The sequence below is a fragment of the Canis aureus genome, chromosome 1 (assembly GCF_053574225.1).
Source record: "Canis aureus isolate CA01 chromosome 1, VMU_Caureus_v.1.0, whole genome shotgun sequence".
In the NCBI taxonomy this organism is placed as follows: Eukaryota; Metazoa; Chordata; class Mammalia; order Carnivora; family Canidae; genus Canis; species Canis aureus.
The window spans coordinates 82,905,983-82,932,496 of record NC_135611.1 but is presented as its reverse complement, the minus strand read 5'-3'; the positions used below and the strand labels follow the sequence as shown (position 1 = coordinate 82,932,496).

General features: G+C 39.1%; 1 protein-coding gene across 4 annotated transcripts in view; it reads left to right on the top strand.

The window, feature by feature from the left end:
* The window catches only part of PCSK5 (proprotein convertase subtilisin/kexin type 5), a 458,158-nt gene that overhangs the window by 299,776 nt on the left and 131,868 nt on the right, over window positions 1–26,514 (top strand). The window contains exon 21 of one of the 4 annotated variants that reach the window (XM_077906544.1): window positions 2,464–5,087. The exons of the other annotated variants lie outside the window; for them this stretch is intronic. Coding sequence (XP_077762670.1) covers window positions 2,464–2,579 — 116 coding nt within the window. The 3' untranslated portion in view covers window positions 2,580–5,087. Of the gene's footprint in view, window positions 1–2,463; window positions 5,088–26,514 lie in introns of those variants that run through there. 4 annotated transcript variants of the gene reach the window in all.

The window sequence follows — 26,514 nt, the reverse complement described above, 5'->3', positions numbered from 1 at the left end:
AATTAGTTTTTTCATGTATTTCTTTCCCATCCTTTGCCATATGTACTATTGACCAGGCTTTTTAGACATCATGCACATGGAGGTTTCTATCCTGCTATTTGTACTCATCATTAGACATAAGCATCCTTGTCTACAAAGTCCCCAAAACCTTCATTTTTAATTGCAGCATAATATTCTATCATGTGAAGATGCCAGTTTATTGCCACTCCTTTTATTGGGATTACTCAAAATTTTGATATGTAAATTATACTCAGATGGTACCTGAATCTTTCATTAAACCTGAAAGGCAAGGAATTAATGATAGACCTAAGTGTAGAACTGAAGATTTTAATTCTAAACATTAATCCATTTACCTTTTCTTTGCACATGTGGCTCTCAACCAAAATGCCAGGACCATACACCTTCCCTGAAGATTCATAGTAAATTGGTCTTGGGGTGCTATCTAAGTGTGGATATTTTTAGAAGCTTCTGAAGTGTTTCTAATGTGCATCCAGATTTGGGAATCTCTGGCTTACTCCGTTCCCCCTGACAACTTGGCAAATCCAAGTTCTCTCAATTTTCTACCCTCAGCTTCCCCATTTATAAATAAATGAATTTAAGTTATTCCAACTTTAACATTTTATGAACTTTGACCCTTGGTATAATTCACACAGAAGGGTCCCTGAAATGTGAGCCTGAACGTTATGCAGACATGTACCTTAGTAACATAAAAAGAAATCATTTCAAACCATTGTTGTTTTTAAATATCCTTGGATTGTTATGAAAGGAGAATAATAAAGTCTGCATTTGGAACAGTCTTCCTGGGCAAGGGCACTTCCCTTGTTTTATTCTTTGTCTTCCTCTGAATGGGAAGAAGAGGAAATTTCACAAGAGGTAGAACAGTGCTCTGGGAGAATATGGATTCAGGAGTCAGAATATGGTCATTCATTCCTAGGCTCCAGGTCTCAGGCAGGTGATAAACTTTTCTGGGCCTCACTTCCTTCATCTGTAAAAATGAGTAGGCTAATCCTATTGACCTTGTATGGTTATTCTAAAACTTCCTATGCAAAATTTCAAAAAGATGTCTGAAAGAACTGGGCACACGATGGCTCATGTAGATCATTTATGGTCTCATTTCTACAGAGTATCATAGCTGACTTTGCATTTTCATGGTTTCTTGGCTGTAGGGTTGATCTAGCAGGGATGGCACAGGCCCACTCAGGCTCTGTTCTCACTGTATAACATAGGCATAGAGGGTTGGGGTGATGGCCCTCCAGGGACCATGGAAATACCACTTTTTACTTAAAAATATGTTCCCCAATAGCTGGATTTGACCAGACTTTTTAAATTAATAACAAAACAGAGGAGTATTTTTCTAAACTCAGAAGATCCACAATCACTTGAAATTTTCACCCATAGCACTTGATGCCAGGCATGGCCACATTGGTGATATTTTAACTGTGATATTTCTCTAAACCACGGTAAATGTGGGATGAGTTATGCCAGATGGCACTTTGGTAGAAGTGGAATGTCCAGGAATGTGGGCAAGAGTAGAAAATGAAGAACCATAATTTGTAATGCGTCCATTTTAGGTCAGCTAAATAATGAGATCACTTATGGCTCACCAGGCTTTTCAGATCACATAGCAATTACATTTATGGGTTTGTAATTTATTCTCTTTCAACGAGTCATATTTCAATGATTCTAAGACATACCTTTTTTTTAACATTTTAACATCTCTGAAATCAGATGCATCTTATAATTTATGGCAGCTTACAATCACTTGTCCAGGAGCTTGATATGACATACTGTCATTGCCTGTGACTTAGTCACAGAGCTGTCTAGTCCACTGAGTAACCACATGGTTACTACTTCTTGTGTTGAATTTAATTATAGTTCAAAATAGCTTCAAAAAATTGTTTAATCTTCAAAGGAAGAGTTTCTGTATAATTACCGAAACAAAACAGCCTGTTATATAACTAATGCTTAACTAATATTTCCATAAGCACAAAGTTAATATTCTAATTGAGGAGACTATTGTGTCACCATGTAGTAAGAAGCATGAAACATGTTTTTTCTTGATGCCACTTAAAATAGTGATGCATCGTAAATCCAGTGTCTTGGACTCAATGAAATATAGTATAAATGACTGTATACTCTCTGCTCTAGGTAATCCTGAGAAGACAAGTTCCTTGCTTATATTATTATTGATTTCTAATTTATTCTTTTTTCAAATCTTTTTTTCCTTTCATAAATGGACACCAATCACATTTACCACTGGACCGCAATCTCTCTCCTTGAAAAACAATGCTGTTGACTGAAATCACTTTGGGTGGACCAAATTTCCTCCTTGTTGACTGCTCCTCAATGATCTCTTCCAATCCCCCAATCTGCCTCTCTGGCCAATCAAAACCTTCTTCCGTGTGTACATCATGCTGCTCTCGTCCTCAACTCCCCCTCTGTCTTGCTGACTTCCTGGAAAAGCAACGGAAGAGTCCTGGGCCGAAGGAGGCTTCTGTATGCTAGTGAAAAAGAACAATCTGTGCCAGCGGAAGGTTCTTCAACAACTTTGCTGCAAAACATGTACATTCCAAGGCTGAGCGGCCATCCTAGATTTCTTTGTTCCTGTAGACTTATAGATTACTCCATATTATTATTAAAAAGAAAAAAAACAAGCAAAAAAAAAAAAAAAGCAAGCCACCTCTCTCTTTTTTGCTCTCTTTTTCTCTCTCTCTCAAATTTGTACAGGGAGATGGTGAACTGTTTTGTCAGAACTTAAATGGAAAAAAAAATAAACCTACAACAAGCCTACCTTTTATAACTGGGTGTTTAGTGCTAAACAGCCAGAACCACAGAGACAGTATTGTATGACCAAAGCATTTGATGCCAAAATTTGACGTTAAAGTAATGATTTGATTTCCTGCCCTGGTTTTGAAGGTCCATTTTTTTCCCCTTTGCATTTACTTGCTTGTTTCCCCTTTGAGACGCCTAAAAATATCTTTCAAAAACATCACAAGAGCAGACATAGATCAAAATCAAAGAGAAAGCTCTTGCATCTGTCATTTTTCATGCTTGAGTCCACTGTTGGGGAAATGGCAGAAAAGTGGACCTAAGGGCATTAAGAACATCCCGCAGAGTTGTATTCAGGGTTGTTTGTCTTAGTTTTTCACAGTTGAACATTGATCCTTTCCACACATAATTTACTTCATGCATTATGTGCTGGTTTTGGCATTATACTCACTTGATAAGTCTGCTCCACTGGTTTCATCAGATAGACTTGCTGCTACTGGCTTTGGCTTTGCAGATTGGGTTATTTTACACACAGCTGGTCAAATGGGATCACTCTGCATAGTCAAATTGGTGATGGACAGAATACAAAGTTACACAAAATAACTGGGACTGATCCAGCTCCCCTGAAATCCAGAGTGTTCACTTTGTAGATCCTGCACGATCTCCTGGTGCTATATGGCCATTATCCCCATAGCACTTTTTTTTAAGGCCATCAAAAATTCCATTTGTTGTGATGGGAAGCATTTTGGATATGATGCGGGAAATTTCTTCTTGGAGTCAATAGCTTCTAAAAGGTCCTGTATTTTTTAAGAAATGGAATTATTTAATATTTAAGCTTGTGCCCAAGTTGGCCAAGCAACGTTTTTCAATGGTGCTTATTAGAAGTTTTATTTTGTCATTTTAAGAAAATAAAACTGGAAATTGAACATGGGTGGCATGATTGTACCCTCCTGGTTTTGTTATTTCCCATTCTTCTGTCCCTCTATAACCGTGCTATGATACATCTGTCCACTGGATGTCAATGAGATCGTCTGTTTTCTTGGAAATATCCTCACCGGTTTTCTACAGCTCTTAAAAACATCCTGGAATCTAGCAGACTGAATTATGTAAAAACTATTTTGGATCAGTGGTTAGAAATGATGCCTGATAGATCTTTTTACCAATTCTGAGTTTCTCTATTTAGGGGAGGATAGATTCATATAAAGTTTCTTCAGTTTTCATATCAGAGCCCCATTGGTGACCTCATTTGCTTTGGAGTGGTCAGCCATCTTGCAGGCTTTATGATTTGAGAGCCTCACTTTCAAGATGTCACTAGCCTCACAGCCAAGAACAAGGATGATATCAACATAGATTATTTGAGGAAGGAACTGGGAAGGGATGCTAAGGTCCCCATCCAAACAACAAGCTAGTGAAAGTCCTACCTTGAAAATATTCATTCCTAGACATCAAAGTTAATGTCTGACCTAAGGTGAATAATTATAGTCTAATGATCTTCTTAATGGCATTATAGTGACACTGAGTCACATAATGATTTATAAGTGACTAGGAAATCAGTTGATTTTACTGAGCAACTTGTTTTCCTAACACTGCATGCCCTTCTTACCTGAAGAAAGTAAATTAATCCAGATTATGACAGATAGTGTCTCACATGTAAAGGCACAATCTCTAAACGGACAAATGTAAGTGCAAGTCTAAAGCAAGGTCAAGCAGATGGCAAAACCAGATTTGCCTGCAAAGGAATCCATTTTACTAAACCTGCCCATACTATTTGAGGCACGAAGTTACTGTGATAGGAAATATTAAAATGATGTCTGTATTTTTAGACAAATAACCATTAATATGACAGCCAAATTCATTGGGATCTACCAATATGTGTTCCATTTCCCACCAACCATGCAGGCGCACATCATGGAAATACTGGTTTAACTACTAGTGTGTTACTGCCTCGTTTATCTACAGAATATTATTAACTAGAACATAATGCTTTCAAAGTTTAAGTTAATGTTATATATTATGTATAAATATATATATTCATAATGAGATATATGTAATGGATAGTACAAAGTTTGGAGACTTAACAAATGCTCTAACCTTCTAGAGACAAAAGTCCTATCTTCTGTTTCCTTTTATCCTTTTATTTTTAATTAGTGATCCACTGTTAAATCCAAATCCACTTTTACTGAAAAATACTGTACATGTGTAAAATGTTCAGTTGTTTTTTTGTAAAATATAGTAGAATGGTTGTAATTGATACTGGCCAAAATCAATGTTATTCCATATTTTATTTTTTCTATTAAATTAACCTAAGTTCCTGTTTATCTGATCTGTTCATACCCATGTGTAAATATCTCTGAAAGGGTAAGATAAGGAGAAACTTCTGTTTCCACATAGAGGCTGGATATGAAGAAAAGGATGGAAATGGACAGAGCATCTAAATAAAGTTGGAAAGGAAAGGATGAGCAGAGGAAGAAGTTGAAAAGGAGAGACAAAGTAACATCAGTATGAGAAAGGAAGAAGTTAGACTTGGTCCTGAATGGATGTTATATCCCATTTAAGAAAGCAAGTGAATTTTAAAAATCTATAAAAGCTCGGCACACTGTTTAGCAGATCATGCAGATGCCAGGCCCAGAGACTGGGCCATCAGGGCTTTTTTCCCTGGGCTTCCCCCAACACACATCCCCTGGGATATGGACTACTGCACACTCAATAGGGTGTATGAAGGAGTGGAGGCCAAAGGACAGTGCATGAGCAGGTCGGGAGCATTGGAGCGTTGAAAGGGGAAAAGACTTTGTTCAATTTGCTGACATCTTGTGTACAATTGACAGTGGCTGAAGCCCTGAATATCTAGAAGGTAACTTGGTCTAAATTAAATCTCCAGTACATGCCACAGGTTGGGACTGTAAGGTTAGCAAAGAACCACCATGGATTATAGATCCTCATGAACCCTGAATGAGATGCAGGCACTGGCTTTGAAGGTCTAATGCCCTACCTTTTAGGAAGAGAAATGAGAATCAGTGAAAGCAAATTGAACTTCAACTAGGATTAAAGATCTAGGGATACAAAATGATGCAAGAGAGAACCTCTGCTGCCATGAAATCTCATTATGAGGATGGGGGGACAGGGCGGGGAACGGATTTTATTGAACACTTAGTACATCGTGCACAATGTGGGAATACAGAGTATATGCACACTAATGAAAATTCTCTTAATTCTCACAAAAACTCTAAAGTAGAGGTATGCTCTGTTTACAAATTAACATTACCTTCTGTTTATAAGCAAGAGAACTGAGGCAGATGGGCTTGGAATAAATTGGGATTAAGTAACCAGACAGAACAATAGAAATAAAATTTAACGCTAAGACAATTAACATTAGCAAATTTCAGGAACTAGGATTGGTCCTGGAGCTATGGCTGAGGCTTAACTAAGTAGGTGGGACAAGAGAAGGAAGACTATACCAGCAAACTTGCTATAGAAGAGAGTTCGGGGAAGCAAGTCAATTGTTTGAATGGTTTTGTCAAACTGCTACAAAGAACAGTATTCAACGTTGAATGGATTAGTCAGGAAGGATCTACATTTCTGTGCTTTCCAAAAGATGAATAGTCCCAACCTCAGTGCCCACATCTGTGGCAGACCTTGCTAATCACCAGCATCCATCTGTGGATGGATCAGACTTGCCTCACTTTTCACCCCAGTGTTAAGGGGCTTATTGCCTGCTGCTGACCTCTTCTATCAGACTCACTGTTTTCCACTCAGCACTCTACTCTTCATTTTGAGGAACCTGCCAACTGAGTGCAAGGAAATATCAGGCAGCTAACATATAAGTAGGCAGGTATTCTTAACTGCTTTCATATCCTCATTCAGCTTCATGCAAAGAGCAATAACAGATAGCAGCTTGATAAATATGAAGAAAATTGGAGGCAACTTTAAACTATGGCCTAGCCAGCTCAACGGTCCCTCCTTCCACCCTCTAACACAAAATGGTAGAGGAAACTCAAAGGTCATCCACAGCTTGACCTCACCTGGCCCAAGCTGGCCCCTGGACTCCAAATCAGTATGTATCAATGGCAGAAAGTGTAAACCTGCTTCTAGTTGACAGCCCTGTCCAAATGTTATTTTTGTTGCAAACCCATAAAATCTGAAGTTCTCGGCAGTATCCTTTGGAGCCATTGACAAATGGATCGGGGCATAGCCAAGATGGACTGAATTTCACTGTGGCTCATTGGAGCTACTTGGCACCAGAGGTGGGGCTGTAATGCACATAATCATGTCTCCTCTTCATCATGAGAGGTGAAGATCTGGCCCAGAGTCAATTCTTGGACAAAAAGGATGCAGGTATGCAGCATCACAAAGTCTCAGAGGGCCAGCCTGGGACCTGGGACCTGGGAATGCCAGCAGTTCCTTTCCACTCTAACTTCAAAGGACTTAGAAGGAGGTTTTTCATATTACTGAAGCCTCTTCTTGCAAGGTCTCCTCTCGACAGGAGGCAATTTGGAAGGGCAATTGCTTTTCCCAAGCCTGGTATCAGGCAACAAAAGTAGGGATTTTTTGCATCCCTACTTTGAGAAATTGCCAGAAACATTTCCTCAGGCCTAAAATGTATGATTTTTTTTAATTTTAGGAAAGAATACATTTTTTAAGAATATGATATTTTAAGACTGACAGAGTTTTACTAAAATGGCTTTAATTTGGCCCACAGAAACTCAAAGGCCTGTAGAGATTAACGTCTTGTTGCAAGATTTACAGCTAGTAAAGGGTGTGGTTGGGACTGGAGCCCTCAACATCAATCTTCTGCACAACACTGCCTCCTTCTGAAGAATGCCAGAGAAAAAAACAAGTCCATATGACACATGCCGCAAGGCAAGGTTAAGAGCCCTTTCTCAATTGCAGGTAGAAGACACACTGGATCCCTCCTAGACTTGGCTTTTTCTCTTTAAGCTCAACTTAATTGCTTCCATAAATAGTAAGTCCCTATCATATTAGAAGCTCTGAGGTGGTTCTTGTCCTCTACAAGCTGATAGTCTAATGGGGGGATGGCACAGACACAAAAACACAGGATTGTAAAATGAATCTATTTAAGTGCCTTTCAAAGGGCATAAAAATATTGTGGGGCAGTCTGAAGGAGCAAGCTCACTTTACCAATTAAGTGCTAAAGTTTCCATATCCTTACTAGGAGCTTCCTAAAGGCTTCCAAAAATACTGTGCTTCATTAAAAATCGTTACCTCTGAAATGTGCAAAATCAGATGATATTTTAATATCTACAGAATGCAACATGTCAAACTAGTCGATTGCAACTCAGCTCTTAAGGAACCACCTATAATTAAATTTAATGTAGGATAAAGGTTAATTTTAATATGTTTGACATGATGTGGGACCTACAGAGACAGGAGAACCTAGGATCTGTTGGGATCTTAATATAACTCTGCAGAGGAGGCAGAAATTCACTATTCACACTGGGAGTGGGGAATATATTCCTGAACTCTTCCCTCAAGATTTCTACCTGTAGTTCCAAATAGCTACGTGACATTTCCCTTCAGATAGCTAACAGGCATTTCAAAATTAACCTGTCCAAAACAGACTCCAGACTCCTCTGATAATAATAAATATTATCTCCAAGTATCTCCTACCCCATGAATGGCATTACACCCCAGCCACCCAGTTGCTTAAATCCAAATCCTAGTAACTCTTCTTTTTTTGCCCCAAATCCAATCCATTAGCAGAGTCCCATTAACCAAATCTCCACAATAAATTTCTAAATGGCCCAACAGTTGTAATTCTGGGTTAAGCTACCATCATCTCCATCTAGGACTACTGCAGGAGCCTCCAACTAGGCCTCCTCTTCTGTCCTGCCCCACTGTCACAGGGATAGCAGAGCGCTATTACCAACACAAAAATCGGACCTCTCCCCTTTCTTCTTATTCACTCAGGGTCAAATCTGAACTCTGTACCTAAGATCTTTCTCATCACTTCTTGTGTCCCTTCCCCCTTGCTAATCATGTTCCAGTCATAACAACTTTCTTTTTGTTCTTCAAACAAAACTAACGTGTTTGTGCATCAAGACCCCTGCTCTTCACATGGCTGGTTTCTCCTCATTCTGAAGGTCTTATTAGTTCAAAAATAGCTCCCTTGGAAAGCAGCTCCCTCCACCACTCATCCCACACCTGCCCACCTTTTCTAGTCTTTTCCTAGCACTTATCACAACATGACATTCTATGGTTCATTTACTTGTTTACTGTCAGTCTCTTCCACTAGAACGCCAGCACCGTGAAAGCTGGGGCCTGGTCTGTTTTATTCACAGCTGTAGCTTGTATGTGTAGCACAGGACTTGCTTGATAAAGGTTTGCAGAATGAATGAATAAAAAGGCTTAAGTGAGAAATGACATTTGACCTGAGTCTTGAAAGATAAGCAGGAATTTGTAAGTCAATGAAGGGGGGATGTTGAAGGATTCTTGAGAAAGAGAACTGATTCAAGGACATAAAACCATTATAGGGCCTGTGGACAGAGATGGCAATGAGTGGGCAGGGTAGGCAGCTGGAGGGAGGGGATAGAAAGATCACAGGTCAACTTACAAAAGCCGTGGGTGGGCTGTTGCCCTCCTTCTAGCTCCTTGATAGAGTCATCAACCCTCTTTCCAGAGAGACTAAATGACTTACTCAGGGACCCCATCAAGTCAACCCATGGCCTCCTGCCAACATATATGGAAAGCATTCATTTAGACAAAATACTAAGGAGACCATGTTTGCTTCAGTTCCCAGGGACTGACTACATTGAGCCAGCTAAATAGAAGGACAGGGTACTAAGCAGAGCTCAGCTGTCAAAATAGCTCACATGAGGCAGCCTGTAGCTTCTTTTCACTGTGATGTCCATGGCCAGAGCAACAAATTTGGCATAGTCTGTAAGACTATACTTGGGGATAGGGGCCTTCTCAGAATCCTCTTTTCCTTCTAAGGAAAAATAAAAAAAAAAAAAAAACGTTGCCCTCTAAATTATCATTACTAGAGGAGAGCAAAAGAAAAGAAAGTGATGTGCTACCACCTTTCTTCCCTAATAATGAAAATAACAACAGTAACTCCTACATATGGAGTACTTCCTACGTGCTATGTTCTGTGCTGAATGCCTGGTATGCATTATCCCACTAATTACTACCAATAGCCTGATTTTATCCTCTTTTTACAAGTGGGAAAGCAGATGAGGTAAATGCCTAAGGCACCTCATTGATAAATGGAAGATGCAAGATTAATTTAAACCTGGACAATCCAATATCAGAGTCTCTAGGAAAAATACAAGAGCCAAGGAAGACATCTGTCAAAACTACCTACAGGTTATGACCATGGAGCTTTCATGAGGATTATATATTTCCATTGGTGATGTCTGGTTCAGAGCCCCTGCCGTCTCTTGTGAATAGAGCATCATTCTACCCAAGACTACACACATGGCCACATACACATTGTGTGACCAAGCTAGGGGTAGATATCAATATTATCACAAGAATTAATTTCAGTCAATGGACCATGTGGGCAAAAGAAATTGGAATGGACTTAAAGGATATGAGACAGTGGCTGTTAAGAAATGAAGATGTGATGCCTCCTTTCATGCTAATTTTTCTCTGTCTGGAAAGCCATAATCTGCATTTTCTAGACCTAAATGAAAAAATGAGAAAGAAATAGAATGGAGATATGGGGAAGACAGTGAAACATTACAATGATGAAGTCATCACATAATACAGATTCCTTTGACAAATCTGGTAAAACATATTCCTTCCAGGTGGTATTATACAAGATTTTCGTGACACCTGAATCATAACTATAATAAAGTCTAAATGATTCAGAAAATGTAAACATTTGTTGTGTATAAGAATATGATCTGTAACTGACTTGTGTCATGAGAAGAGCCACAAACATGGCAGAGGCCAGGAGTTATCTTGACCATCCCTCCCAACTCCCACATCTGTCCCATCAGCAAGTCAAGACAACTCTACTTCCAAAAATACATTTTGGATTCATTTTCTGCCCTTCACTTTTACTGCCCCCAACCTAATCAAGGTACTTCTGGGTGAAGCTACCTCTCCTCTGGACAACTGCAAAACTTCTTCTCTAGCTTCATCTAATGCACTCCTTGTGTTCACACTCCACTTCTTCTAATCTATTCCACACAGCAGCCAGAGCACTCTTTTTAAAACTTCAAAGCTCACACTAGGCTCTACTGTTTAAAACCCTCCCATGGCTTCTGATGCCACATTGGATAAAGGTGAAATACCTTCCTATAGCTATAGTCAACCTAAACCTGCCCCACTTCTTTAAAATAATCTCATGCCATTCTCTCCAACCCATCATATTTTCCTGCCATGCTGACTTTCCCTGTTTTTTTTGTTTTTTTTTTTATTCTGCTTTGTGCCTTAAAACTTTCCCACAGAGGCATCTGGGTGGCTCAGTGATTGAGCATCTGCCTTTGGCTCAGGCTATGATCCTGGGGATTGAGTCCTGCGTCAGGCTTCTTGCAGGAAGCCTGCTTCTCCCTCTGTCTGTGTCTCCACCTCTCACTCTGTGTGTCTCTCATTAATAAATAAATAAAATCTAAAAAATAAAAAAATAACTTTCCCACAGGCCATTCCCCTACTTTAATGCTAACCCATTTCTAATCATCTATCCTTGGCTAACATTTACTATCTGGGCCTCAATTTAAAATGTCACTTCTTCACCTTCTGAAGATCTCCTTATTATAAGCTCTCTTAGAAGCCTCTACTTTACTTTCATATCAATTATGAATATCTACTTAATTGTAGGAATATTTGTTGGATGTATATAATTCTCACCAAATTTTGTTCCATGGGGGCAAAGTCCGTAAATGTCTTATAGCTCATAAAGCCAGCAAAATGTCTATCACATAGTGTTTGAAAACTCTTTGATCAGGGGTACCTGAGAGGGTCAGTGGTTGAGCATCTGCCTTTGGCTCAGGTCATGGATCCCGGGGTCCTGGGATCGAGTCCTGCATCAGGGTCCCTGCAGGGAGCCTGCTTCTCCCTCTACCTATGTCTCTCTTTGTGTCTCTCATGAATAAACAAATAGATAGAAAAAATAAAACTCTTTGATCAATAGATGAATAAGCCAATGGGTGAATAAATAGGAGAATAATGGAGAAAATGACAGGGAAGAAATAGCTTTGGCTCAGACACTGAGACAACTAAGTTCTAGTATTGATTCTGAATAACTTCAGTGTAACTCTGTGTCTATACTTCAGTTTCCCCATCTTCAACATCATCCCTGTGAACCATTCCAGCCCTTCTAATTCAATGTAAAAGGGAAATCCCAGGAGATATGATGGAGATTCTGTTGCTGTCCCTAAAACACATGCAATACCTTAGGCACACACTCAGTAAAGCTAATGCTTTAGGACCTTGCCACTGAAAGTGTGTAGCAGCCACAGCAGCTGTGAGTTGTTGGTTAGTTCGGTGGCAGAGTTCTGAAGTGTCTCCCTAAGATTCCTATCTGTGTGCTATTCACTGCTGTGAACATACATTGCAAATGAAATTAATACCCACCATTTGCTTTGACGTGGATGGAACTGGAGGGTATTATGCTGAGTGAAATAAGTCAATTGGAGAAGGACAAACATTATATGGTCTCATTCATTTGGGGAATATAAAAAATAGTGAAAGGGAATAAAGGAGAAAGGAGAGAAAATGAGTGGAAAATATCAGAGAGGGAGACAGAACATGAGAGACTCCTAACTCTGGGAAACGAACAGGGGGTGGTGGAAAGGGAGGTGGGCGGGGGGTGGGGGTGACTGGGTGACAGGCACTGAGGGGGGCACTTGATGGGATGAGCACTGGGTGTTATGCTATGTGTTGGAAAATTGAACTCCAATTTAAAAAAAAAAAATTTTAAACGGAATTAAAGGTTACTAGAAAGTCACATTATCCTGAATTATCCACGTGGGCCCAAGGTAAAGTCAGTCAGAGGGACAGAGTGAAAGGAAGCCAAGAAGGCAGAGTAGAGAATTAGATTCAAGATGTGAGAAGGCAGTGACCTACAGTCACTGGCTTTGAAGATGCCAGAAGGGAGTCATGAGACAATACATGCAACCTCTAGAAACTGAGAATAATTCCCATCCAATGAGTGGCAAGGAAACAGAGACCTCAAACCTGAAGTCTGCCATTGCCATGAATGAACTTGGAGCAGATACATTCCCAGAGCCTCTAGAAAGAATGCAACCTGTGACACTTTGTTTCCAATCTTGTAAAACCAGAGCAGAGAACCAGCTGAGCAATTGTGCCCAGACTTCTGACCTACAGAACTGTGAGATCATAAAAGGGTGCTTTGTTAAGCCATAACAAAACCATAACTTGTCATAGCAGCAATTAAAAACTAGTACATATTTGTATATCTACATAGCTGAAATCTGAGGGGCAGGCTTCTGATTTGTCATACATTTAGGGACCTACTTAGATGCACTCCTGGGACAGAGGCTAGCGATGTCATTTTTGTACTCCCCCTCTACCTTGCTCCAGGTAGCTGTTATCTTCTGGAAGAGAACTTGTATACTTGTCTGGTGCCCTGAGTTTTGCAACTGCTGCCCAGGGGACATGCTAGGTCATGTGGCTCTGATAGCCAGTGGCAACTTATGCTTGCATTCTCAAAGGACTGTATATATTTGCATAATTTAAAAGCTGCTGCCTGAGGGCCTGGACTTCAATCAATATGTGCTGACTGAGATTCTCCCCTTTGGGATACTGATGGCTCTTGGCACACCTTCAACTATTGAGACTTACTAAAAGTAAAATAGGCTGTTTGGACAATAACAAAGGTTTGAGAAAAAATAAAGATCTAGGGCAGGCTTGAATGATAAGGTTCATCTTCTACACAAGACCACTTCTTCAAGATGAGGAGAGGTGACTCTTTTATCTTGTGCAGAGAAACTAATGCAGAAAGTCAAGGAAATGAAGAAACAGAGAAATATGTTCCCAATTAAAGGACAAGATAAAGATGGTGGATTGATCACTTATAAAGCTAGGATGAAGGTTAAAAGACAAAAGGACTAAAAATAACAAAAATAATTAAGGGATACACAAGATATCTTTACAAGATAAAAAGATATAAATTGTGACATCAAAAACAAACTATGGGGGGCAGGAGGGAGATAGAACATAGAGTTTAGGATTTGTTTAAACTTAAGTTGCAATTAATTTTAAATAGATTGTTATAAATATAAGCTGTTATAGGTAAACTTCATGAAAACCACAAATCAAAAATCTATAATATATACACAAAAAATAGAAAGGAATCTAAGCATATTACTACAAAGTATTATCAAATCATATAAGAAAAGAGCAAGGGAAGAAAGGAACGGAACTACAGAAATGCCAGAAAATAACAACAAAATGGCAATATGTATACATCTATCAACCATTACTTCAAATATATATGGGCCAATTTCTCCAATCAAAAGTCAGAGAATGACTGAATGGAGAAGAAAACAAGACAAACTATATGCTGCCTACAAGAAATTCACTTCAGATATAAGGACACATACAGAAAGTGAAGTGATAGAAGAAAGATATTCCAGGGGCACCTGGGTACCTCAGTTGGTTAAGTGTCTGCCTTTGGTTCAAGTCATGATCCCAGAGTCCTGGGATCGAGCCCCACTTCAGGCTTCCTTCTCAGTGAGCTTCTCCCTGCTTCTGTATTCCTCTACCCCTCCCCCTGCTCATGCTGTCTCTCAAATAAATAAAACCTTGAAAAAAAAGATATTTCATGCAAACAAAAACCATAAAAAAGCTGGTATAGCTATGTTTATATCAGAGAAAATAGATTTTTTAAAAATTGTAAGAAGAGACAATGAAGGCCATTACATAATGATAAAAGAGTCAATCCAACAAGAGGATATAACATTTATAAATTCATAAGAGATTACTATAACAATTATACACCAAATTGGACAAACTACAATTTGTGGAAAAATTCTTGGAAACATACAACCTACCAAGAATCATGAAGAAACAGAAGATCTGAACAGACCAATTATTAGCAAGAGATTGAATCAGTAATCAAAAGCCTCCCTACAAAGAAAACTACATGTCCAGGACTGCTTCAAGGATTAATTCTACCAAATGTTTAAAGATTTAATAATAATTCTTCTCTAACTCTTCCTAAAAGTAGAAGAGGAGGGAATATTTGCAAACTCATTTTATGAAACCAGAATTACCCTGATAACAAATCAGATAAGAAATCCACAGAAAAGAAACTTCAGGATAATATCCCTGATGACACAGATGCAAGAATCCTCAACAAAATATTAGCAAACTTGATTCAACAAAACATTAAAAAGATCATACACCATGATCAAGCGGGATTTATTTTAGGGATGCAAGTAGGACTTAACATCTACAAATCAATTCATGTGATTCACCACATTAACAAAGAATTAAAAAACCATATCACTTCAATGTATGCATAAAAAGCATTCAACAAAATTCAACATGCATTCTTAAAAAAAACTTTCTACAAAGTGAGTGTAGAAGTACAAACTAGTACAATTACACCAGATCTACTCAGTCAGAATATGCACTTTTGCAAGATTCCAAGATGATCTGTGAGCACCTCAACATAATAAAGTTCGTATATAACAAGCCCTCAGCTAACATCATATGCAGCGTCACAAAGCTGAAAACTTTTTCCTCTAAAATCAAGAATAAGACAGGATACTCACTCTCATCACTTTTTCCAACATGGTATTAGAAATTCTAGCCAAAGCAATTAGGCAAGAAAAATAAATAAAAGGCATTCAATTGGAAAGGAATAAGTAAAACTGCCACTATTTTCAAATAACGTGGATTGAAAACCCTAAAGACTCCGCTCCGAAAACTTTTGGAACTAAGAGCCAAATTCAGCAAAGTTGCAATATACAAAATCAATACACAAAAATATGCTGCATTATTATACCAGTAATGAAGGCAGTTTATTACTGGTATGAATCTCATTTACAACTGCCTCAAAAAGAATAAAACCTGTAGGAATGAATTCAACCAAGAATTATACACTGAAAACTATAAAACATTGATGAAAGAAATTAAAGATGGCACCAATATATGGAAAGCTATTCTGTGCTCATAGATAGGAAGAATATTGTTAAAATGACCATACTACCCAAAGCAATGTAAAGATTCAATGCAATCCCTATCAAATTCCAATGGCACTTTTCACAGAACTAGAACAAGCAATCCTAAAATTGATATGAAAACACAAAAGACTCCAAATAGACCAAGAAATCTTGAGAAAGAACACAGCTGGAGGCATCGTGCTCCCAGACTTCAAACTACATTACAAAACTATAGTAAATAAAACAGTATTGCATTTCCATAAGAAGCAGACATAGATCAATGGAACAGAAGAAAGAACCCAGAAATAAACCCACACCTATAAGGTCAATTATATGCTGACAAGAGGCCAAAGAATATGCCATGGAGAAAGGACAGTCTCCTCAATAAACGATATTAGGAAAACTAGATAGTCACTACAAAATAATAAAATGGACCACATCTCACACCATAAAAAAAAACTCAAAATGGATTAAAGATTTTAATGAATGTAAGACCTGAAACAATAAAACTCCAAGAAGAAAAATTGGTAAGCTCTTTGTCAATGGTCTGAGCAATGATTTTTTTAATCTAACACCAAAAGTAAAGGTAACAGAAACAATAGATAAGTGGAACTACATCAAACTAAAAATCTTCTGCATAGCAAAGAAAACCATCAACAAAATGAAAAACAACCTACTAATGAGAGAAAATATTTGCAAATTGTATATGTGATAAGGAGTTAATATATACAAATATTATTATTTTTTAAAGATTTATTTAGTCATGAGAGACACAGAGAGAGAGAAAGAGAGAAAGAGAAGCAGAGACACAGGCAGAGGGAGAAGCAAGCTCCGTGCAGGGAGGCCGATGTGGGATTCGATCCCAGGACTCCAGGATAATGCCCTGGGCTGAAGGCAGGTGCTAAATCGCTGGGCCACCCAGAGATCCCCTATATACAAATATTAAATCATTATGCTGTATACCTGAAACTAATATGTCAATTAAATCTCAAAACATTCAAAAAAATTTTTATTATAAAAAACTAGTACAATTACACCAGATCTACTCAGTCAGAATATGCACTTTTGCAAGATGCCAGACCAAGATGCCACAGACTTTGATCTGTGAGCACATCAAAGTTTAAGAAGCCCTGTCACAGATGGATACTTCTTTCCTGAATTTGAGAAGCCTTCTCTTGATTTACTCAAAGCCATTACTGCAAACTTCATATTCTTAAATAGTGGACATCCAAGAATTAAGCAGCTGAGTACCAGTCTTTGGCTGGCCATTAACTAGGAGAGCTGAGGCAAGTTAGTAGCACTTTAAGTTTAAAAAAGTAACTAATGAGCAGCTAGAGTGTTCTGATCCCCAGACTGTAAGCCTGATAACCAGAGCTATTACGCTGAAGATATAAATTGGCAATTTGTTTGTAGGCTCCCAACACTGGCTTTCAGCAGTTGATCAGATAACAAAGCCTGTCCATAGATGCTTAAATAACCCAGCTATCTCTCAACAAAATATTAACAACTGAATTCGACAATACATTAAAAGGATCATATGCCATGATCAAGTAGGATTTGTTCCAGGGATACAAGGATGGCTCAATATCCACAAAATCAATATGACACACCACATTAATAAAAAAAATCACATAATAAAAATCATGTGATCATTTCAATAGATGCAGAAAAATCAATTGATAAAATTCAACATCTGTTCATAATAAAAATAATGTGGATATAGAGGGACAATTTCTCAACAAAATAAAGGCAATATCTAATAAACCCACAGCTAACATTATACTCAACAATGAGAAGCTAAAAGCTTTTCCTCTAAGATCAGAAACAAGACAAGAATGCTTACTCTTACCACTTATAATCAACATAGTATTAGAAGTCCTTGACACAGCAATCAGCCAAGAAATGAAAGGCATCTAAATTGGAAAAGAAGTAGCAAAACTGTCACTATTTGCAGATGACATAATACCATATACAGGAGACCCTAAAGACTCCACCAACAAAAAACTGTTAGAACTAATGAATCCACTAAAGCTACAGGATATGAAATTAATATTCAGAAGCTTGTTACATTTCTATACAATAATAATAAAGTAGCAGGAGAAATGAAGAAAACAATCCCAGTATTAAGGAGTACACTTGTGATGAGCACCAAGTGTTGTATGGAAGTACTGAACACCAGAATCTAATATTACAGCATATGTTGACCAATTGGAATGAAAATAAATTTAAAAATCCCATATCAAACAGAATAAAATACGTGAAAATAAGTTTAACTATGGAGGTAAAAGACCTGCACTCTGAAGACTATGAAATACTGGTTTAAAAAAGTGAAAGATACAAATAAATGGAAAAATATACCATGTGCATGGATTGAAAGAATACTGCTAAAATGACCATACTATACAAAGCAATCTATGGCTTAAAAGCAATCCCTAACAAAATACTCATAGCATTTTTTACAGAACTAGAACAAATAATCCTAAAATTTGTATGGAACCATGAAAGACCATGCTCTCTTTAAGAGAGCAACGCAATCTTGAGAAAGAACAATAATGTTGGAGGCATCACACTTCCTGATTTCAAACTATACTGTACAGTCATAGTACTCAAAATGATCCAGTATTGGCACACAAACTGACACACAAATCAATGGAATAGAATTGAAAGTCCAGAAATAAATCCACACCTCATACGGTCAATTAACCTATGACAAAGGAGGCAAGAATATACAATGAGGAAAAGACAGTCTCTTTAATAAATGGTATTGGGAAAACAGGACAGCTACATGAAAAAGAATAAAACTGGACACTTTCTTATATTATATACAAAAAAAATTAAAAATGGATTAAACACTTAAATATAAGACCAGAAACCATAAAAACCCTGGAAGAAAACATAGGCAGTAAATTCAACATCAGTTTTAGCAATATTTTTTGTGTGTCTGTCTCCTCACGCAAGAGCAACAAAAGCAAAAATAAATAAACGGAAGTACATCAAACTAAAAAGCCTTTACACAGTGAAGGAAACCATCAAGAAAACAAAACAAAGCAAAAGCCCAACTTGCTTAATGGGAGAAGATATTTGCAAATGATCTAACCAATAAGGGATTAATATCAAAACTATATTAAGAATCCATACAAATCAATAGTCCACCCCCAAAAAATCCAATTTAAAAACGGGCAGAGGACCTGAATAAACATTTCTCCAAAAAAGAACTCACAGATGGCCAAGATGAAAACATGCTCAACACCACTAATCATCAGGGATATGCAAATCAAAACTATAATGAGATAAACCTCACACCTGCCAGAATGGCTATTATCAAAAAGACAATAACAAGTATTAGTGAGATGTGGATAAAAGAGAAGCCTCATGCAGCACTGATGGGAGTGCAAAATGGTTCAGTCATTGTGGAAAATGGTATGGAGGTTCCTCAAAAAATTAAAAATACAACTACCAGATGATCCAGCAATTTCACTTCTGGGTCTTTACCTGAAGAAGAAGAGGAAAACACTAACTTGCAAAGATGTATGCATTTCTGTGTTTATTGCAGCATTATTTAAAATTGCCAAGATATGAAACCAATGTAAGTTTCCATTGATGGATCAATGGATAAAGAAAATGTAATATAAATACACAAGGGAATATTACTCAGCCATAAAAAGAATGAAATCTTGCCATTTCAGACAACAGGGATGGACATAGAGGAAATCATGCTAAGTGAAAAAAGAGAAAAATAAATACTGTATGATTTCACTTATTTATGAAATTAAAAAACAAAACAAAACAAACAGACTCAAATATAGAAAACAATCTGGTGGTTGCCAGAGGGAAAGGGGGGGTGAGAATGGGTAAAATAGGGGAAGGGGATTAAAAGGTGCAAAATAGTTATAAAATAGTTATAGTCACAGGGATGTAGGTACACAGGATAGGGAATATAGCAAGAATATTGTAACAATTTTGCCCAGTGACAGATGGTAACTAGATTTATGGTAGGGATCCCTTGGTAATGTATATAAATGTTGAATCACTATGTTTTACACCTGAAACTAAGATGATATTGTATGTCAACTACACTTCAATCTAAAAACAAATAGCCAGCTCACCAGTAAGCTCTGCCTTAGTGCCATTTGTACTCACTGTGATGGATTCACTCTGTCCTTATGACCATTTTCCATACCTGTTCTCTTAAATAAGAGCTGTAATTAGCCACAGTTTTGAAAGATGGACAACTATGAGCCTTATCCTTCTCTGCTTCCCTATTGCATACTCAGATTTATCAATGGGAGTCATGATACTGTGATAGTGTTGTAGGGTGACAGATGGGAGCTACACTTGTGGTGAGCACAGCATAACCTATAGATTTGTGGAATCACTATGCTGTACACCTGCAACTAATGCAACGTAGTGTGTCAACTATGCTTCAATTAAAAAAAAAAAAGTATTTACCATTTTCTGATCACCTACTTTCAGTCAGGCATTGCACTATACCTTCTGTGTTCATTACTTAGCAAATTCGGTGTGGTTGTCCCCCTCTTCAAGGTCAGCAATCAGAGGACTAGGGTGGTCAATTGCTCTCTTCCTGCCATATGATTGGTCACATCTTTTGGCTCTGATTCCAGCCTTCTTCCTCTAACAGCGCAGCTGCCCCTGTTCCTGTTCTTTCTGCATCCCAGCCTTCCAAGTCCTCCTGGCCAGTAGATCTCCCACTGTTGTCCCTGTTCTTTAAGGCAGTTAAGAGTGGAGACCAGCTTGAACCTAGGTAATTTACTGTATGTTTCCATCCATGTCTATCTAAAGGAGTCTCTATCCATTTTTTTCCCAAGAGATAGTACAATACCAGAGATATTTACAACATAAAAGATAGTTATAATCACAGACCCCGGTGGGAGGCTCCCTGGATTCAAATCATAATTCTGTCAGGTACTAGCTGTGTGATCTTAGGAAATACACTTAATGTCTCTGTGCTTCTGATTCCTCATTTGTGAATGGGGATAATAATAATCTCTCTCATCTAGGGATGTTGTGAGGATGGACTTAAAATTACTAAAGCACTTAGAAGAGTACCTGTGTGTTTTAGACACAATATCTGTTATTATTATTGCCTAAGCCCCAAGCTGGACTCATCCCTGATCCTTTCTTCTTGTCCTGCAACTCATCCAACACCAAATCCTGTTAAATTTAACTCTTGAATAGATTTTCCCTCCAACCCCTCCATTAGCACGCAAGGTTAGCTGCTATCATAACTTGCCTAAAGCAATCTGCAAACAATTCTCCTGCACTCTCTTTAGCCCCTGGCTTTCCAAAGCAGCCAAAGTGGTATTTTCAAAATGCAAATAGGATCACAATACTCTTCTGCTGAACTCTGTTTCTTTTTGGGTAAATACAGGACCATTTAAGGTCTGTAAGATCCTGAAAGTTCTCCCATGCACAGCCCCATTCTCAATTTCTTCTCTTCTCCCCATCTCCTTCTCCTGCTCCTCCTTCCCCCTCTCCCTCCTATTCCCTTCCTCAACTCCCTCTCCCTATTTCCCTGTCTCCCCTCTGTTCACTCTGGCCTTTCTGTCCTTCACATTGCCAACCGTCTTCTCACGTGCAATCTCTGCAGGGGTTCTGTCCCTACTCCCACCCTCCATGCCCAGTTAGCTCCTCCATCAAACTGCTAGAGTCACAGTTTTGCATTTGATTCTGTGATTATTAATGTCTGTCTCCTGGGGCATCTGGGCGGCTCAGTGAGTTAAGCCTCCAACTCTTGATTTCAGCTCAGGTCATGATCTTAGGCCCACATTGGGATCTGCACTCAGCAGGGAGTCAGCTTGAGATTCTCTCTCCCTGTCCCTCTTCCTCTGCCCCTCCCTAACTCATGTGCCTGCATACAAACTCTCTCTCAAAAAAAAAAAAAAAAAAATGTCTATCTCCTATCCCAAACTGTAAACTCCATGAGGGCAGGAGCTACATTTGCTTTTTCACACCCACTGTAACCCTCATACTTGGTACTTACTGGCACATAATATTTGCTCCTTTGTTAGTTTATGAATGAATGAAAAAATGAATTAAATGAATGAAAATACTATGGCACAACGTAAAGGCAGGGTAAGTAAGCCCATGGAGCTTCTGTGGGGTTTGACTCTGGTTTGGGGATACAGAAGACAAGACTAAATTATGTAAGATCAAAAACTCAGTGGCTGGCTGGATAACTGTGGAGCAGATGTAACCTTTACCTGGACGTTGTGAATGATGTTGGAAGCAGCTGAGTGAGCACAGAGGAACAACTTGAAGCAAAACACAGTCTTTCTTCATTCTCCTTTCTATTTTTTTAGGGCTACTTCCTAGAAAGATTTTATCTTGAGATTCTTTATCCCCCAACAAAATATATACACCTCAGTTTACTACTATCCCACTACTAGGTTAGACCTTGCTGCCCTTTGCTTTTAATCAGCCAGCCACCTCTACCCTCTAGCTCTGTGGGAGTAAAACACTATGATTGAGAATGGAGACCCACTTAGACCGTGTGAGGAGGTAGCCAAACATTCACAGACCAGAAGGACCTTCCAGGAATGGATTGGGGCGATGTGACCTCTGATATCTGTGCCAGAAAAGACCCTCATAAATACACCATCCAGGAATGCCCAAGGTCACTAAGTCCTTCATGAGTCTGGGAGAACACAGAGGCCTAAAACCCTCACCCAGAATCTAACTCAGGCCCTGCCCCATTCTGTGATCAGTATTCTCTAGGCCTCATCACTGAAGTTCATTCTCTGGTGTATAAGCTCCAGGAACACAGGAACCTTGTCTAGCCCCAACAATTCCAGTTACAGGCAGGTGCTTTAAAAATGTAGCTATGATGTTAACAGAAACAATATCAGTCCCCTTTTGTTGTCTCAGGCTAACTAACAGACAACTCTAAAGTAGATGAGAGATGATGTTTATTTGACTCTTTCTAAGTGTTTCAGGCCAAACTCATAAACCACACAGTCAGAATTTCTGACTCTGTGCTGGATTCCTCTTCCTCCCTCTGATGCCCTCCATCAAAAGGCCTTATGTCACAGCCACTGTTCAGGATGGCAGATCTGGTATGTCCTTGCACCATGTACATTGGCCATTTGCTACTGCTCATGCTAAGCAGTAACTCAGAAAACCAAGCAGCCTGAGCCTGGGCCAACATGGCCATCATCCTTCCAAAGGACTCCAAGAAGAACAGCATAGAACAGTGCTTTTCCAACTTGAGAAGCCTCACAATCACCTAAAAAGGTTGTTCAAATGCAGATTCCTGCTCCCTGACCCCACCCCAGAATGTCTTATTCAGTAAGTTCAAGATGAAAGCAGAGAATTTACCTTTCTAATAAATTCTCAGGTCTTGCTAATGCTGCTGGTCCCACTCAGAGAACCACAGCACTGATGTTAGGCGCAAACTTAGCAATTAAACTAGAGGAATGTGGATTCTCATCCCAGCTCAGCCACTTACCTTATAACCTTGGATAAATTCCTTAGTTTCTCTAATCCTCATTTTCCTCCTCTGAAAGTAATAATGACACCATTGCTAAGCATTCAAAAAGAGGATGCAAGGTGCTACACGTGAGTACAGACAGAGAGAATCCCTTTCCCTGTCCCATTCACAGCCCCCACTCTCCCAGGGCTTCCAGATGCTCCATGTGGCTCTCCCTGGCAGGGCTGCTGTGAAACATTTGGGTGGTAGGCAGGGCACAGTGAATTCGGCTTCCAGCTACCTATGTCCAGGAGTGTCTTACCTACATGGGCCATACTAAGGTAAGCGTCAGGTGCTCCTCAGGCCCTGTCACAAACAGGTAACAAAGCTATTGTTCAATACTTTTCCTGCAAGAAGTATCCCATGTGGTTTTCTGCCCTGAGACTGAGAAGTTAAATGACACATCCAAAACCACACAATTAGTAAAAGCAGAGCTCCCAAGTCAGGATGATACATCTTCTATTCCTGACATTTTGAATCTTGGTATATATTAGTCTCTATAGCTGCTGTAACAGAGGACCACAACGTGGACACTTAAAAACAACACATATGTATTCTCCTACAGTTCTGGAGGTCAGAAGCAGGCAACAGGTCTCACTGGATAGAAATCAGAGTGTCAGTAGAACCACCCTCCAGAGAGTAAAAGAGAGAACATTTCCTTCGCTCTCAATGTCTAGCGCTGTTTGCCTTCCATTCCTTGGCTTGTGACCCCTTCACCTTCAAAGTCAACATTAGCATCTATAGAGCACTCTCTACTGAGGTCACTACATTGCTTTCTTCTGTAGCAAATTCTCCCTCTACCTCTTTCAAGGATACTTGGGTCTGCCTTGATAATCCAATGTAACCTCCCCCCTCAAAATCTTTAGTTTAATCACATCTGCAAAAACTCCCTTCTACTATACATAATATAACATTCACAGGTCCCAGAGATGAGGAATTGGCTATCTTTGGGAACCCTTATTTAGCATACCACACTTAAGAGACTGTGTAATCCTCTGAGCCACCAGTTTTCATTAGAAAAATAGAAATAATAATATACCTTCATGAGAAGTTGCCATATGGTACACTTTAAATTACTAAAGAAATGTACATTGGATTGTTAAATGCTTCCTGCTATTCTTTTGTTACACTAATTCATTAAGTCTATTCATCTACTCAGCTTTTATAGAACACTTACCATGTGCCAGGTACTGTGTTAGTCACATGGAATATAATGTAATGAGGAACTCTACCTGTATGGGATTTATACTGTGATCAAGACATACATTCTAAAGAGAAAATGCCCTGATGTTCTTTGAAAAGAAGGGCCAGGAAATGTTCTTATAGGCATGTCACAGAGTAGGTAGTCTGTCCTTGGGATAGGAGGCAGGAGTGAAAGGATAGAGCTAGGGGAAGAGACTGGAAAGGGACAGGAAGGTGCAAAATAGCCTAGAACATCTGGAAAGTGCCAGGAGTTTCTCCCTGTTGGAGCCCTGGGTGCAAGGAGCTGCAGCAGAGGGTGAGAGAGATAAGCTAACAATGGAGCCCAGGGTTGACTGTGAATTGCCCACTGTACCATGTAAAGGATGTGGATGTTGTTTTGTGCTCAGGGAGCCCCTAAAAATTTTAGGCAGCCCCCTTGATATTCCATCTCCTGTGGATATGGGGGCTCCTAGCAGGAAAGCCTGAAAGCTCCAGCCTCCTGACAGATACCAAACTTGGCAGAGTTCTCTGTGACATGGTACAGGTTGAAGTACCTCTTGCCTTTTCTTCCTTACTGAGACCTGTTGTGGATTATATTTTTGGAATTTTATTTTTAGAGTCTCTCATTATGGTGAGCCATTATCTCCCCTAGAATCTCTGTTAGTCTCATAGTTAAACCATTAATTCCTAAAATTATTTTTATACCCTTGGATCCCATTTAACGCCCTACTCTGTGGTTCTTTTTGAGAAAGTTCAAAAGATAAATTCACTGTTATTAGTACATTAGGTACAGCACAATCATTGTGATTGCCCATGTACTATATTTTTTCAACCTGAATGGTTTTGCTGACTGGTGGTAAGGGAGATGTGAATTTAGTGGAGAATGCCTGCTTTCCTACACGCAGAATCCCCGGTCTGCTTCACCCCTTCACTTTATCTCCCAAAACACAGCACCCTTCTCTAATATGCTTTTGTCTATTGGTATCATTCTCTCCACAAACTTTAATAAATTGGCAGTGTACTTCTGTGCTGGAAAGACATTTTGCATTAAAAATTGGATTCACAGCAGGCAACCTGCCTGGGGAGCACATGTCTAGGAAAGCAGTCATTTTTAACTAAGGATATTACAAGCCTAGATAGAATAGGGCTTGTGTACTCCGAAGCACAAACGTCTATCCTACTGGAAGCAAAATTACTGTACTGCATGTTGGTAATTAACCTTGTCAACTAACTTTCAGAATGACTCCAGCCTAATCACACACTCTCTTCTGGGGTTCTACTGTTATAGTTTCTGGATTCTATTATACTCTACTACTTACAACCTGCATTCCCATTGCCACTCCTTGCCAGCACTTTGATTTCCTTGTTCTTTCCTGCCCCAACCCCCCACGGTTCATATTAACTTTTACCCAAACTATATAACTCATGTACTCATTTATTTATCATTTACTCTCTCCTGTGCTATAATATAAGCTCCACCAGAGAGGAGATCTGTGTTTTGCCCACTACTGTATCTCAAATAGCTGGAATAGTGCCTGGTATGTAGTAGGTGTTCAACCATCATGCTGAATGGGTGGCTCAGTGGGTTGGGTGACTGACTCTTGATTTTGGCTCAGGTCTCAGGGTCCTGGAATTCAGCCCTACACTGGACTCAGGACTCAGCAGGGAGTCTCCTTGGGGATTCCCTCTCCTTCCACCCCTCCTCCTGCTCACATACTCTTGCTAAAATAAATCGTCCAAAAATAATTACACTGAACATTAATGAATACATTTCCATGGAGATATCAGCTACCTGGTGACTCTTTTGCATCCCTAACTCCAAACATGTCCATCTATTAATTCACCAAAATGTTTTGATCACTTCTTCACATGGCAACTAGGAGTCCAGATCATGGGAAATTATTCCTGATCTCAAAGAACACCTAGGTCCATGGAGGAGATACATGTGGGCAGAAATACCAGTTGATGTGTAGAATTAAAAAT